The 15105-nt window shown below is 43.0% G+C and overlaps 1 protein-coding gene across 4 annotated transcripts in view; it reads left to right on the forward strand.

Annotated features, from left to right (window-relative positions):
- Positions 1–15105, forward strand: part of AP4B1 (adaptor related protein complex 4 subunit beta 1) — a 286861-nt gene that overhangs the window by 228091 nt on the left and 43665 nt on the right. For all 4 annotated transcript variants that reach the window (XM_086923299.1, XM_086923302.1, XM_086923300.1 and 1 more), the window contains one exon: positions 5960–6235. In XM_086923299.1, the coding sequence (XP_086779425.1) occupies positions 5960–6235 (276 nt within the window). The remainder of the gene's footprint in view (positions 1–5959; positions 6236–15105) is intronic.

The following is a 15105-nucleotide window of genomic DNA, read 5'->3' on the forward strand; positions in this document are numbered from 1 at the left end:
TCCCTGAAAGGGCTGGGCGGCCTGTTGCTGAGAACTATAGTCTGTGTTTCTCAGGAGATTCACTTCTCAGGCCTTGAAATGGGCATTGTTGGTGGGGGAACTGCTGAGCTAGGCCTAGATAACAAGCTGTGGGTTTTCTCTCCTTAAATTTCTTGAGGGCCGAGTCAGCCTTTGCCCCAAAATGTTTTGAGCCGTCGAGCTGCATATCCATGAGGGAATGCTGAACATCCAAGCAGAAACCCCTGGAGCTGATCCACGGTTTGGCACCTAAGCACCACACTGGTGCCAACTGCCCATCTCAAGCAGTTTATTGTGCCCATGCCAGAGCGGATTGTATATTTTGCGCCATCTTGCCCATCAAAGATCAAAGGTTGGAGGCTATGTCAGGCATTCTTTGGAACAGCTGGCAATATAGCCGCCACTCTGTATCAAAAGGGGTGCAAATACCGTCCCAGTAAGCATGAGGTGCTAACAAAACATAGGGCAAGACTGGCACTGGAAAAAAGCTTGTTTTGCTAAATGCTTTGATCTGTTTGGATTCTCTGTTAAGTGGAGTGGTGGTTAAAGAGTTAGGGTTCTGGCAGCTGGATGATGCCTGTACTGGGGGCGAGGGGGGGATGTTGTATCAGAAAGTCTGTGTGCCTGGAAATTGGCCAGTGCCATGTGCCATCAGTCTGTTGACCGGTATCTGTTGATCGGTAGGCAAGATCCTGGTTACGCCCCATTGCCCACATACACCTACTCGGGCCTCATTGAAAGGAAGCAGGGATTCCTTAGTGGTAGCTGCTGAGTTAAGAACCTCTGTCAGTACGTTGTCCATCACCTCCTGCATTAGCAGGTTGATGTCTAGGACTTTGGCCACCCTCCAGATGACTGTTGCCAAGAAGGCGGATACTTCGGTGACCATAGGGTTTGGCGAGTAGACATTACATGCCAGGGGAGGTATCTAGCCCAGTTGTCATCTTGCAGGTCCTCTAAAACATTGCCTTCATTAACATCTTGATCATAAAACTCTTGATCAGCATCAGATAAAGTAAAATAACGCAGTTGAGTCATCGGGGGTCGAGCTTCCAAATCGATAAAGCTATCGGCTCTGACGTCTGTGACATCGGTATCAAGGCTCTACCCATGGCGTCAGTCTTGTGCCGGGATAGTGTTGGATGTTGTACTAGGGCTGAAGCCAGCGTCTACTTGGCGAACGCTGGAGCTGACCTTTGGTGGAGTTTGAGTTGTGCAGTAGCATCAGGTACAGCTCCACCGATGCGACTCCCAAAAGGCTGATACGTCTAATCATTGGGACCTAAAGGACCTCCCAAAGGGATCCAACGGGTATAAAAGATGACTGCAATGGCCTTCTTTAGACTGAGCATCTCATCTGCTGTGGCTGTCCGCTAAGGGAAGACTAGGTCAAGCAGAAGCACTTAAGGATGTATTAATGGGGTAGTTATCTTTTATGATTCTGTGGATTTACGGGCTTCCTCTTGCTGTTCACGCTAATTATCACCAAGTTGCTTCAAATTCAGCATTAGTACCATGCAACTTACCCTCATGACTGCCTTAAGGTCTTCCCTCGTACAATTCAGTCCAACATCCGCCACCTCATTAAGGTGAAAGTATTCATCCATTTGGGTGTTTGTTTGCCCTAAGCACAATGATCTCACTAGAGTACCAGGTAGAGTAACCACCAACATTCCTGTGGTAAGTCACACCTCATTGAAAAGTTCACTGGGATGGTGGCATGGTCGGCATTTGTTATAGGATGAATATTCTTGTTCGCCACCAGCAAGTAGGTGTGGTGCACATGTAAAAAGAACATGATTTCTTTAGTATTGCCTTAGATTTGCATATTGTTGTGTTTCATGATCGTTGTGGAACGGATCACCTATAGGGTAGTGTTTATGCCTAAAGCTGATTCCATCCCTTTTCTGGAGGTATGTTACTTGAATGGTAAGAATATCGATGCTAAAAATAGATACCACCAGATTTTGAATTTTTGATTGGGTGTGCTTAATCCGTTGACATTGCATGAGATGAATTTGTACCATTGTGAGAGATTAAGAGGGTCCACTTGTCTAGTATATGTTGTCTGTATGATGGGGGAGGGAGTTGAATGACATGAAATTGTCCTACCCACACTAGGTTTCCATAGTGGCAGCTGATAAAGTGTAATTGGATAACATGCTGAGACCCTATATTCCTCCCCAACCCACCCGACCATAAAAAAGTCATCTAAAAAACCTCTTAACAAGGCAACCAATAAAGAGTAATAAATAACTAATGAAAGATGTACCCTGAATCCCACTGAGTATGTTTGGGCACCATCCTGTTGGCGGCTGTTGATATATCAAGCACCATCTACAGTTGTAGCTTTGTTTGTCAATTTGTTCTAAACCAGCAGTGCAGATTTATAGGAGGTGTCACTCGTCACCAGTTTGTACAGTCAACAGACTTGTCACCCTTCTATTCGTCATCAATGTTTGCCATCATCCTGGATTCATGACATCGTTGAAGTCTAGATTGTTTCCGTCAACCTGTCAAGATTTCATCACTCCAAGTGGAACCTCCAATCACAAAGGCTTAGTTTAAGTTTGCCTTATCTTTCGTAATCTCAACACCAAGGGCCAGATGTACGACCCACCAATTTGCGACTCGCAAATTGGGATGCACAACAGTGTCTCAGACACTGTTTACAATTCCTAATGGAGTCGCAAATTGCATGCCTCATTGATATTAATAAGGCAGGCGCAATTTGCTACCCCATTAGAAATGTCTAGCACTCACATGGATGGTAGCCTGCTGTGGTCAGCAGACCACCATGTCTGTGACCGCTTTTTTAATAAAGCAGTTTAAAAAAAAATGCAGCCTGTTTTCCTTAAAGGAATTGCATTTAAATAGGAAAAATGAAACTTTTCAGTTTCATGTTTTTTAAGGACAGGCAGTGGTCCCTGGTACCACTGCCTGCTCTTAACAAATATTTTTCTCACATACAAAGGGGAAGGGGTCTACTACTCGAAGTAGGTAGTAAACTGCAAATGTTTTGCGACCATAAATGTGGGCATAAAACAGTAGTACATAGCATGGTGACTCCCTATTAGGAAGAGAATCCCCTTCCTAATAGCGAGAGTCGCAAATGCTATTTTGCGAGTCATTGACTCGCAAAATAGCATTTGTACATGCCATTACCCTTTTTTGCGCCCGCAAAAAAGTGTTGTACAGCTGGTCCCAAGAGCCTTCACCACTTCATTTCTGACTTTGAAATTCCACTATTTATTAGCATGTTGAATACTATTCCTTCCGGGTAGGTCCATTTTTATTTGATCTTGTTTTCTCTCAGTTTCAGAAAAGAAAAGACTCCAGTGAAGCAATGTCTCGATAGAGGGTTTAATTAGTAGTTTTGGAAGTAGATCATGTTTCTGACCATCAGGACTTCCTCTTTTTCTCAGTAGCTGTGAAATTTATCAACACCAATGGATATACCATGTTCCCAGTCACCCCCCTCCAGCCCCTGAGGCCCCAAGTCCCTTCCACCCCACATGAACCCTCTTACGCCAGGCCTCTGCTTTAGTCACTGAACATGAAAACAATGCCACCAAGACAGCATGTAAATCAAGGTTCTCTGCACTCTCCTCCAGACCCCTCACTCAGATGTTGACCCTTTGGCTTCGTTTTCGAGGTCTTCACACTTTAAGGTGACTGCTTTTATTTTGGTGTTGAATTCTTCATATATTTTCTTGGTTGGGGTGTTAGCTAGTTCAAGTGTTTCATTTTTTTATCTAATGTCTACCATTGTGGGCCCACTGAGTCAATGTAGTTGAGAAGAGTATCCAGACTGGAGCTAAGATCAATGGTTGGAGGACATAATCAGGGTCCATCTCAATCTCATCCCTTAATTCAGTTTTTATTGGTAGCCAAAAGATCTTCCTCAGTCAGTGTCTTTGTTACATCATGGAGGGTCTGGGCCACACGCCCGCTGCTTGGGGATTGTCCCTCTCCCATAGATGCTCCTCAGTTGTGCCGTATTCAAGCATCCCTTTTTGCGTGGAACTATTGGGAAGCACAGAGATTGATACCCCTTCGCCAAGAGCCACCACCAGCATCTGAACCCGAGTAGTTGACCGTTCACCCAACCTGTGATCTCAAGGTCTAATGCTGTGCTTAAGAGAGTACTCCAGTCTGTCCTTCTTTGCTTAAATCATCTGCCTGGGTTCTGCTGATAGGAGGGCGGCTAGGGCACCCAGCCACTGAGCGAGCCACCGGGCCAGCCATGATCCAGTGCCAGTCTACAAGGCTAGTCCCCAACTGTACATCTGGTGAGCGCTAAGGTAAAGATTGACTGTGGGGAAGAAGATGGAGCCACCCCACCTGTGAGAAAGTGGGGTACATTATTTGGTGTGGTTGTGCAACTTTACCATATAATACACTCACCGAACCAGGCTTTGTTTTTTAAAACGTCTGGGTCAACCCGGGGTAGCAAGGCTTACACAGAGGAACAAATGTAAATCATTTAATCTGCTCGAAAACAATTGAAGAAGAAATACACGAGACACCTAAGAAATACACCAATTTATAAAAGTAGACTGTATTTTTAGACATTATAACAAAAAAGATCCAACTGTGGGTTCTGTAGAGATAGATTTAACAAGGTATAGTAAATTTTCACTTTTTATCGAGCCGTAAACAAGCATTGGCAAATTCCACAAATTTGACACTTGTTCACTTAAAAATTTGGGCCAGTTGTATTGCAGCAGGTTAGAATTACTTTGGCTGACCAATGTACCTCTTCACCAGTGAAAACGTATTACCAATGGTAGAATCCTCCGGAACAAGCCTGATACTATCATCCAGAAGACAAAATTTCCAAGAACAAATTCTTGATTTCGTAGAATTTATACAAGTCCTTTTTAGCAATGCTCTTATTACCCCCTTACGATTGCTCCAGGTATCCCCTAACCTCTCATTGTAATCTAGTTATTTTATTTTTGCCATATTGTGACAGTGCTGTACTTCTTTAGGCACAATAAGGCTCAACAATACTATGACAAGCTACGCTATTGGAGATAAAGAAAGTTAAGAAAATAAACATTTCCTGCATAATATATAATAGATACGTTTTATAATAGGTTACAATTTAAAACATTTAATGAATATTATTGTGACTAGTATCTGGCATAACTGAAATAGGTCTGCATGTCTGTTTCATTATTTTTCTGAATTGGTATTTGGAAGGGGAGTGTTTAGCGCGTCCCCACCAAATGCTGATTCCTTGTGGTAAGTATTCATTTTTTGAATGAAATCCAGTCGCAAAATATTTAATATTTTAGTGACTCCTCAATGGAGATGGTAACCCATTCATGAAGAGTTGTCCCCACAGACTGTTTAAAAAATATTTTTTAGGAAGAGGTTGTGGGCAATGGACCACTGCTTACTCCTACGAAAAACGTATTTTTTTTAAGTGGATCCCTTTTTCATTTTAAGGAAAACTAGCTGCTTTAAAAAAAATATTGCTGTATTTAAGTATATTTAAAGACATGGTGGTCTGCTGAACCTAGCACGAATCGCAGTGGGTCATTAATTGCAACCTAGCTGATTAATATTAATGAGGTCGGTTGAACTGTAACTCAATACGATTAGGTATTTTGTGAACGGACCTCTTGGCACATATGCCGGTTAGCAAACTACCAATTTAGTAAAAAATCAGTGCACAAATTAAAACCACTTTTACCAAATGTATTGTACGTACATATGGGCCTCAATGTCTTAGGGTTGACAGAAAACTGCTGTATTTCCTCGTTTTAGTTAATGTACTAGACCTTAGTGTTATCTGTTTTTGTACTTGAAATTATGCTTTCTTTTGTTTGAACAAAAAAGGGAGAACTATGTATAACACACAAGTTCCTGTTCTTTTTAATGCATTGCACTTTGTTTAATGTTTTGCTTTGAACTTTCTATATTTTTTCAGAGGAAGAAACAAACATGGCTGTGCGAGATCGTGGGCTGTTTTATTATCGATTGTTATTGTCTGGTATACAGGAGGTTAAGCGTATCCTTAGTAACCGAAAGTCTGATCCATCTTTGGGTGTTCTGGAAGATCAACCAAACCGACCAGTTAATTCATGGGCAAAGGATTTCAACACGCTTGTCCCAGTTTATGGCAGAGAGCGCTGGGCAGTCCTGACAGCCCACAGAAGGCCTGCTGTCGAGCTATTGGGAAACAACACAGTGACACCGGTCTCAGGTATACGTGCAAACATACAAGATGTTTTTGATTTGCAGCCTGCATGCAAGTATTACTATGTGGGGAAAGGATATACCATGAATGAACACCATGGAAATGGATGTCAGTTCGTTCTAGCTTTTTGCCTGCAGTCCTCTTAAGTATTTCATTTTATTTTACAGTTATTAAGAGAAAGTAGAAGAAACTGTCTTACAAGCTTCACTCATGTATTTAGTTATACAGTAAATATTGAGGAGGCAGTTTATGGCAATAAAAAGCCTACTGCTATTTGTGATCTGTAATGTTATTGAGCATGAGGGAAAAAAGTATAAGAAAGAGCAGAGTTCCTAGACTTCTTAATGATAATCAAACTTTAAATGGCCTTTTCAGGGTCGCTGTTTCTTGTCACAAGGCAAGGAATTATGTAATAATAATAATGGGTCTTCCTTGTTTTTGGCCTTTTCTTGAAGTTCTTATGCTAAGCTGCTCAATCGTTTTACGTATCAAAACTTGAAAGGGCATGGGGTTATAGTCATCGGGAATTGATGTTTAGTAAGTGGGGTTGACAACACAGGCACCCTGATACTAAAAAGCGATGTGGGTGAAATGGGGAAAATGTGGAACTTGTCCTAAATCTCTTCCACAACTCAGAGAATTATACACATTTCCTAGCTTTCTCATTTACGCCTCATGAGATGTCCAAAGCTAAGAGATCTTAGAAAAAGTTGTATGTGCTTTCATTGTTATTATTTCATTGTTACTTTTTTGAGCAATAAAGGAAGTGGTTAAAAGACATTTTGCAGCCGACAGACCGTCCCAAAATGAAGTATTGGTCATGATACATGTTGTTGTTCCCCTTGTGGTTTTACAAGGAGACCTTATGAATGCATCAGAGTTGTAGTTTATCCCTCATTACTGTTTTTCCACGCAGTGGTGAAAATCCCAAAACACATTGATCATGCTTATCACATTTGTTTGTGTTAAATATGATTTTTTCTGGACCTCTCTAGGCTTACAGGCTAAGTAGTCACAGCTGCATCCTCCTGTCTAGCTTGGAAATTAATGAGTGAGCTAAGCCCACCATTGTCATGCCCATGGGAGGGATCCCAGAACTGTTATTACAGATATATAAAAAGCGTCCGTTCCATGTGCTGTAGCGAACATCACTTTTGTTACTGGTGCTCTGTCAAGTCTTCCAAGCCTGTGGCTTGGAGAACAACATTCACTCATAGAAAGGCTCAGCACTAGAGGATTTTTTAATTTCCTTAAGTGACACATAAATCATAAGCCAAAGTCTTGATCATAGATACTAGTTCCTCCTCTCTTTTCTTTATATGTGTCAGAGAGGTTTGGTATTCAACGTCTTTTGTGTTTACATTCAAGGGCATTGTGGCACATCTATTTCAAAGAGAACCATTGCATTAATACTTACTAATCAAATGAATTATTAAAATTATTTCTTACAGTGTTTTAGCAACTTAAGTTTGCTGCCTAGGAGAAACGTCCAGTTCCTTTGATCTCCAATTTTGTATCAAGTTTTAAAACAATTATCTAGAACCTTTTAAGGGGACTTGCACCCTCTGGCGGGTGAATTGTGTCACTGATTCTTTTTCTCTATGTTTCAATTTCTAACAGTTTTTTAGGTTGAACATTCGAGATCTCTTGTATATACTTTAGTATATACTTATATGTGTATGTACTTTGTGAGCTCTGGAGATCAGCCCTAGGATTTGTCTGCTTCGGCTTAGGGACTTTTTTTTCTGTTCAACTGCCTCTATTAACTGTCTTGATAGAAGACGACCAGTATAGGTCAGTAAAATACCAGAATTGCTTTCTGCGCTGAGGGACTTTCTTTTTTTTTAATTTGTCATGCAACTGCCTCTATTAAACTTTCTTGATAAAAAACAACCACAGAGGTCAGTAAAATACCAGAATCACTTTAGCATTCTCTAGATTCTAGTCGATAGAAATTGTCTTCCATGAGCTCCCGTGAACAATCATATTTTTTTCAAATCTTGTATTTTTTGTAATATAATCACAGAAGGCCCTGATTTTATATTAAAAACAGAGCTTTGGACTATACCATTTTCATCTCAAAGGCAATATTTCTCTCCATGTGTTCCATGCCTGGCGTGTCATGCAGTATGGTGCCTACTAAAATAACAGTAGATGTTTCAGCACCCATGCTAATGTTCTGCTTAGCTAAATACATATAAGGTCCCAAAGGCCAAACCGATTGCATTGCAGATGCTTATTTTCCTCATGGGTTCCTCCGTTTGAAACTAACAGTTGTCATCTATTTGTTTTTAGTATACTGAAACTAGTAGAAGACTAGCATAACCTAACCTAAATGGAGATGTAAGTAGGGTATAGGTTATTCAGATACAGTGTATATGTTTTCTTTAAAATACTATTCAGGTTGTTTCGTTAAGATTGAGGGAAGCAGGAAGACGCAATAGTAGTCTCGCTAGACGCAACCATGGCGTTTGATACACTCGAATGGGCGTATCTAATGGCGGTCCTCAAGAAGCTGGGCTTTTGCCCTAACTTTATTGGGTGGGTGCAGCTCCTCTACGCAGATCCATTGGCCCAAGTTGTAGTAAACAATAAAGTCTCTGAGGTATTCGCCCTTGGCATGGGAACATGACCGGGATGTCCCCTCTCGCCCCCCCTACTCTTCGCCCTGTCCCTCGAGCCATTAGCAGCATGGATACAACAAGACCCCTCCATCAGGGGACTCAAGTGGGCGGAGAGGTGGGATGATCGAATTTCCCTCTATGCAGATGACATCCTCCTAGATCTTGCCTCTCCCCGGAAGTCGCTACGACTTGTTCTACATATCTTCACAAATTTCGGGAGAAACTATGGCTATAGAATCAATTGGAGCAAGTGGCTGTTATATGTTCTGCACGGAGATTTCCCCCCCCCCCCCCCCCTCCCCCCCTCCTGCCAAGGGACTGCCCCATCCTGACTGCAACAAATAGAGTGAAATACTTGGGTATTTTCATCATTACCGACGTTAAACTCCCCTATGAGCATACCCTCTACAGAGGTTCAAACGAGACGCCGCGACCTGGAATACGCTGCCCCTGTCTCTATTGGGACGAGCAGCGCTCTTTAAAATGATGACATTGCAGAGTTTCCTCTATGCCCTCCAGAACTTCCCAGACCTAGGTCCACCTAAATTCTTCAGAGTCATCGAAAGCACCCAAAGAGATCTACTATGGGATGATAGACAGCGCATAGCGCTTCACAAGCTCACGATCGGATAGTATGACGGTGGCATAGGGCTCCCCGACATTAAAAAGTATTACTGGGCGGCACACCTTGCAGCCGTAAATAACTGCACCTACCGGGTTGGTGATGAACCAGGTTACAGAATGGACAAATGGAAACTCCCAGGGGGCACAAGGGCGCTCTATTCCAGGCCCAACAATTACTCACTAACAGGACCTGCACAACTTCAGTCCAACTCTGGCATACGGTCAGTCGCAGCCTAGGCTGGGCCAAAAAGCTCATGCTAGCCGCTCCACTATGGGAATCCGAGTGTTAGGGTACCCTGGGGCAGACAAGGGGCTTTGATAAATGGGACCTAATTGGGCTCTTCCGCATTGGAGATCTTTGGGGAGCAAACGGGGTGGTTTCATTTTGCACTCCAACGGACACACCAGCTAGCGGAATCTGAATATTTTAGATACATACAAATCAGGCACTCCCTCCAGACTAACATCCCCACTGGTTCCTGCCCTCCAGAGTCCTCTCCTCTTGGGGATAGATTGCTGGATGGGTATTTGCCGGACAAAGCCATCTCCCTCACGTACAAAATGCTCATAACAACACCCTGGACCTCTTAATATCACTGAGGGAAAGATGGGGCGGGACTGCCTCGAGTTGGATGCTAAAGAATGGCAGAAAGCACTTTCCTCTCCTAGAGAGGTTGCTATCTCATCCAAACTGCGGCTTGTCCACTTGACAATGTTACACCGAATCTACATTTCCGGCCCTAGGCTGTTGCTGATGGGTAGGGTTGACGAAGGATTGTGTAAGAGACAATGTGGACTAGAGGGCTCCTTTATGCATATTATTTGGGAGTGTGCGCTGATTCAAGACTACTGGGGAAAAGTACACAAATGTATGAGTGCAGTCTTCGGAGTGGTAATCCGGCCTGAAGCCAAGAGATGCCTCCTAAATGTGTCCTAGCCCACTGACCTTAACACCAAGGGCAAACTTTGGCCGACTCTTGGTCAAATGGTGGCTAAACAAAACATTGCACGTCTGTGGGGAGAAGCTGCACGCCACGCTAAATGCCTGGAAGGCAGATATGGACTAGTGTATGGTAAGAGAAAAGACTGTATATGTAGCACGTGGCTGCCCCCGAAAATGGATAGCAATTTGGTCTAATTGGAATGTGTATTGTGGCAATATCTGTGAACCCCTACTTGTCCCCGCCTTAGACGAACCGTTATAGCCATGACATGCATGACCCGTGAGCCTCTTATCCTGCCATATGTACCATTAAATGCTATGTACGTACTACGTACTTGTTTATCAAAATATGTGATACTGCTGCAACCAATGAATAATTGTAAGTGATGACCAAAACCTTTTGTTTAAGAAGAACAGTTTAAAAAAAAAAAGATTGAGTGAAGTGCATTTCCCCCTTATGGCGTGCAGGCCTGGGGCTTCTTCAATGCAAATCTACTGTTTTTGAAACATACATTAAATCCTGGGTCTCAAATGCGGCTTAAGATGTGAATCTGAGAGACAAACAATTGACCTTTGTATGTCTGTGGTGAGATATGTCACAGTGGGATAAAAATTACTGCTGGGAAACCTGGTCTAAATGAGTCGGATGATAGGCTGAAATCAATCACGTAGGTTGATAAAGAAATAGTCGTCTCTAAGACGTTTCTCACGCCCCTTGTGGAGGCTATCCTCTTTACAGTGCACCCTCAACTGCTATAGGGGATGTTAGACAACCCTAATGTAACACAAGGTAAAAACTAAATGCTCCTGCTGCCCTAAAACGCATCCTCTAACTGAGCTCTGTCCTCCCCCCCCCCCACCCCAACGTTTTACTGTTTTGCAAACCTCAAATACCTCAAATATATACCCCTCGAACACATTCCCTTTAAATAAGATGATGTTTATATTTACTTTCTTGTATACTTCCCTCCTCTTACACAGTCACTATTACCTGTCCATATGCTTGCAAACGGGGAGGTCATGAGACTACAAAAATGATGAAGCTGGTCAGTTGACAACTCTAAGAGTGGTTGCATCTCACCTGCTAACTCTTGTACTTGCTGAGAGTTTGTTTACAGAACCTTTTCTATGGGCTTCAGGACATTGTTCAGGGCAGTCACAGACAAGAAATCTGAGGAAATGGGGTGGGCAATAATAAAATGCAAATGTTAGGGGGTGAAAGTGTCCCTCTACCTCTGCTGTTCTGGATGGGAAAATGGAGGAGAATATGATTGATCAGAGGGTGCAGTGGCATGTGGCACCGAAAGTTAAGGAGGGGATTGGGGTAGGCCCAAATGATCGTGGGATCTGCTCTTCAGACTCCACTGAAAGGTCTTGGTCAAGGTCAGGATGAGCACCATTGTCAACTCCTCTTTGCTGGTGGTGTCTAACAGATTCTGACGAGAGTCTTTTAGTTGTTGAACATTCTTTTTAATCAGGCGGGTGCACTCTCTGTGGTAGTGGATGGTTTCTCCTCCTCACTCGTTGTTAGTTATTTTGCCACCTTGAAATCAAGGCTCAGGATGTTTGCCCTGGGTCCTTCTGAGATGATAACTGTCTGTTATATTAGGCAGATTTGTAGAGCACAGTAACAAGTGGGATGGTATCCTGGCATGGAGCAGGTGTGAGTCTATCCAAGCCTAGGGTCTAGTAGAACTACTTGAGAAGCCAGGTCTTCAGCTTCTTGCAGAATTCAAGAAGTGAGGAGGAAGCTCTTATGTGTTGCAGCTGGTCGTCCCATGCTATAGGACCGATGTAGGAGAAGGCTTGAATGCTGGATCTGGTTTTCCGTATGCATGGGTTGTGTGCAAGTAAGAGTCCAGCCAAGTGGAGGTGTGTGGATGGTTGAAGGAAGCAAATTCGATTGAGGAGGTATACTGGGCTAGTGTTGTGTAGTGCCTTGAAAGTGTGGGAGAGAAGTTTGAATTGTGCTCAATTGTGCATGGGGAGCCAGTGGAGATCCTTCAGATGCAGTGTGATGTGAGTGCGGTCTGGGAGGTTGAGAGTGATTCTTGTTATCTACATCCTTATGGTGAGCTTTTTTTTTTGGGGGGGGGGCGGGCGGGGTGGGGGGGGTACTGTTTGGGAGCCATTAGAAAATCTTCTTCAGAATCTTCAGGGTATAAAATCATAAGGCGGTGACAGCTTTGACTTGGACAGTCATGTTGAGCTTGATGTCATTGACCCTCCTGAGATTCTTGGCATGGGTAGTGGGGTAGATGTAATTCCTGGCTCTTGGTGGAGTCCCACACTGAGGTGCTCTTCCCAAAGACCATGATATCACTGTTGTTGGTGTTCAGCTTCGGAAAATATCTAACTCTACCCACTAGAATATAGTGACGGTTAATGAAAAATGAGTTTAGTGCACATGTCCACTACTTCATATGTTGATACACATACATTTCTGGGATATTGCATCTAAAAAAAGAGAAAGATTGATACAGATGTATGAAATAATCGTAAGAAACCATGCTAATTTGGGGAAATCTCTCCTAGCATGCTACACATGCAGAGAAAATTTTAAAAAAGCATTTGTTAGACAATTATTATCACTAAAGGGAGCATTTCTGAGAATTATGTAATAACAGATTCGGGGTCAGATGTACGAAGGGAGTTTGCATGCGCCAACGGGTTTGCAACCCATTCGCGTATGCAATATCCATGTGGGCCATGTGCTAACACTATTTTGCGAGTCGCAAAAAATTGCAACTCGCAAAATAGTGTTTAGCGACTCGCAATTAGGAAGGGGCATTCCAAGGGCATCCCTTCCTAATTGCGACTCGCAGCCCTAAGTATGAATGTTTTGCAACCACAATTGCGGTCGCAGAACATTGGCATTTACCGCCCTCTTCAAGGGGGTGGTAATGCAGTCACAAATGGGACGGGTCCCCAGGGAACCCCTTCCCCTTTGCAAATGTATAGGAAAATATTTTTTAGGGGCCGGTAGTGGTCCCAGGGACCACTCCCTGCCCTGAAAAAATGAAACAAAAACGTTTCATTTTTTTTTATAGTACCAGTTTTTCTTTAAGGAAAACTGGCTGCATTTAAAAAAAAACTGCTGTATTTCAAAGCAGTCCCAGACATGGAGGTCTGCTGAGCCCACCAGGTCACCTTACCTGGGAGGACCTGCCATTCTCAATGGGTCGGAAATTGTGAGTGCCTCATTAATATTCAGGAGGCATGCAATTTGCGACCCCATTGAGGATCACAAACAGTGTCTCAGACACTGTTGAACATTGGAAATTCTGCAATCGAGTGCAAATTACGAGTCACAATTTACAATGGTTGTACATCTGGCCCTAAGATGTTAAATTGTATGTTAAAATACTTGTGCATATTATGTGAGGGATTTTAATTAGATTTCAAATATAAAAATGCTAGAAAGATTTTGAAAGTGAAGTGCAATTGTAATAAGAAAAAGAGCATAGGATGTATGAGTGTGACGTTTTGTTAGCTTGTCCACTATGGCTTATGTGGATGGTGTACTCATCCATTCATCATTTACTAGACACTTTTCAGACATGTTAGTGCAGCAACTAAACTAGCAGCTCACGTGAAAAATGAGTTAACAAGTTGATCCTGCATTCCCTGACCTCCGTTCTGTGCTCCACCCCAGGAATCTGGAGGGGTTGAAGATCATGAGCATTGTCTATATATAAGCCCCGTCCCACTGCGATGTTTTGCAACACTCAACAAACTATTTTTATCTTGCAGACAACTTCTGGGCAACACACAAGCATCCCTCCCCTCTGTAAGGTCAAGGGATCTGAGTTGTGACTTAAACTTACCAAAAGTGCCTTCAGTGATGGCTCACGTACGTGTGTGGACCATTGTACTTCTGTTGCATTATTGTGGTTGGATGTCTGACAGGTGTGAGAAGAATGGGTTAGATTGCATACCTAGCATCATCTGCAACAAATATTTATTTTTTAAATGTGCTCCTAATCTAAATGTACTACATCATGTATAGATAGATGTAGTGGCTCTGAAAGTCAGGTGTATGTGTTGTACTGCAGTGAGTAATGTTAATGTTTGTTTATTTTTTTGGGCAGTCACGTTGTGCAATGGAAGATGACGTAATTTGGCTCTGCATTGCGTCGTCAACGTCATCCACACTGGGAGTGATATGCGCAATGCATATATAAGTGCCATCAGATTGAGTTCCCCCCAGTCATTTTTTGACTGAATTTTCATAACTTTATGTCAACATTTTTACACCAATATGTATTTTTTCTTATCCTTTTGGACTATATCCCCTAAATAAAACAAATGGATTTTAAGCCTTGTGGTGTCTTCCACAGGCAAATATCTGTGACACCCCCCCACTTGGTGTGCCTTTGGCCCCTGGAGCCAAGGCCTGCTCAGAGTGTAAACCCATGCACCCACAGGCCATCTGCGAGTGAGCCATGGAGCTCCTGGTTGCATGGCATGCAACTCTGCACACTTCAAGGTCGAAGTCGCAAGTGGGGTTCCAGGACGGGTATCTGAGTCGCCTGCGCCGGTCAGCGTCCCTATCCAGGACATTTTCAGGTAATTCACATAGTCCAAGAAGTCTATTCGCTTTTCAGCCTCTCTGCCCTGCTGCAAATCATTAGATGAGGCACAGGAACAGTGCCACAAATCTAGACCTCCACATTGTCCCAGTG

The sequence above is a fragment of the Lissotriton vulgaris genome, chromosome 5, assembly GCF_964263255.1.
Source record: "Lissotriton vulgaris chromosome 5, aLisVul1.2, whole genome shotgun sequence".
Classification (NCBI taxonomy): domain Eukaryota; kingdom Metazoa; phylum Chordata; class Amphibia; order Caudata; family Salamandridae; genus Lissotriton; species Lissotriton vulgaris.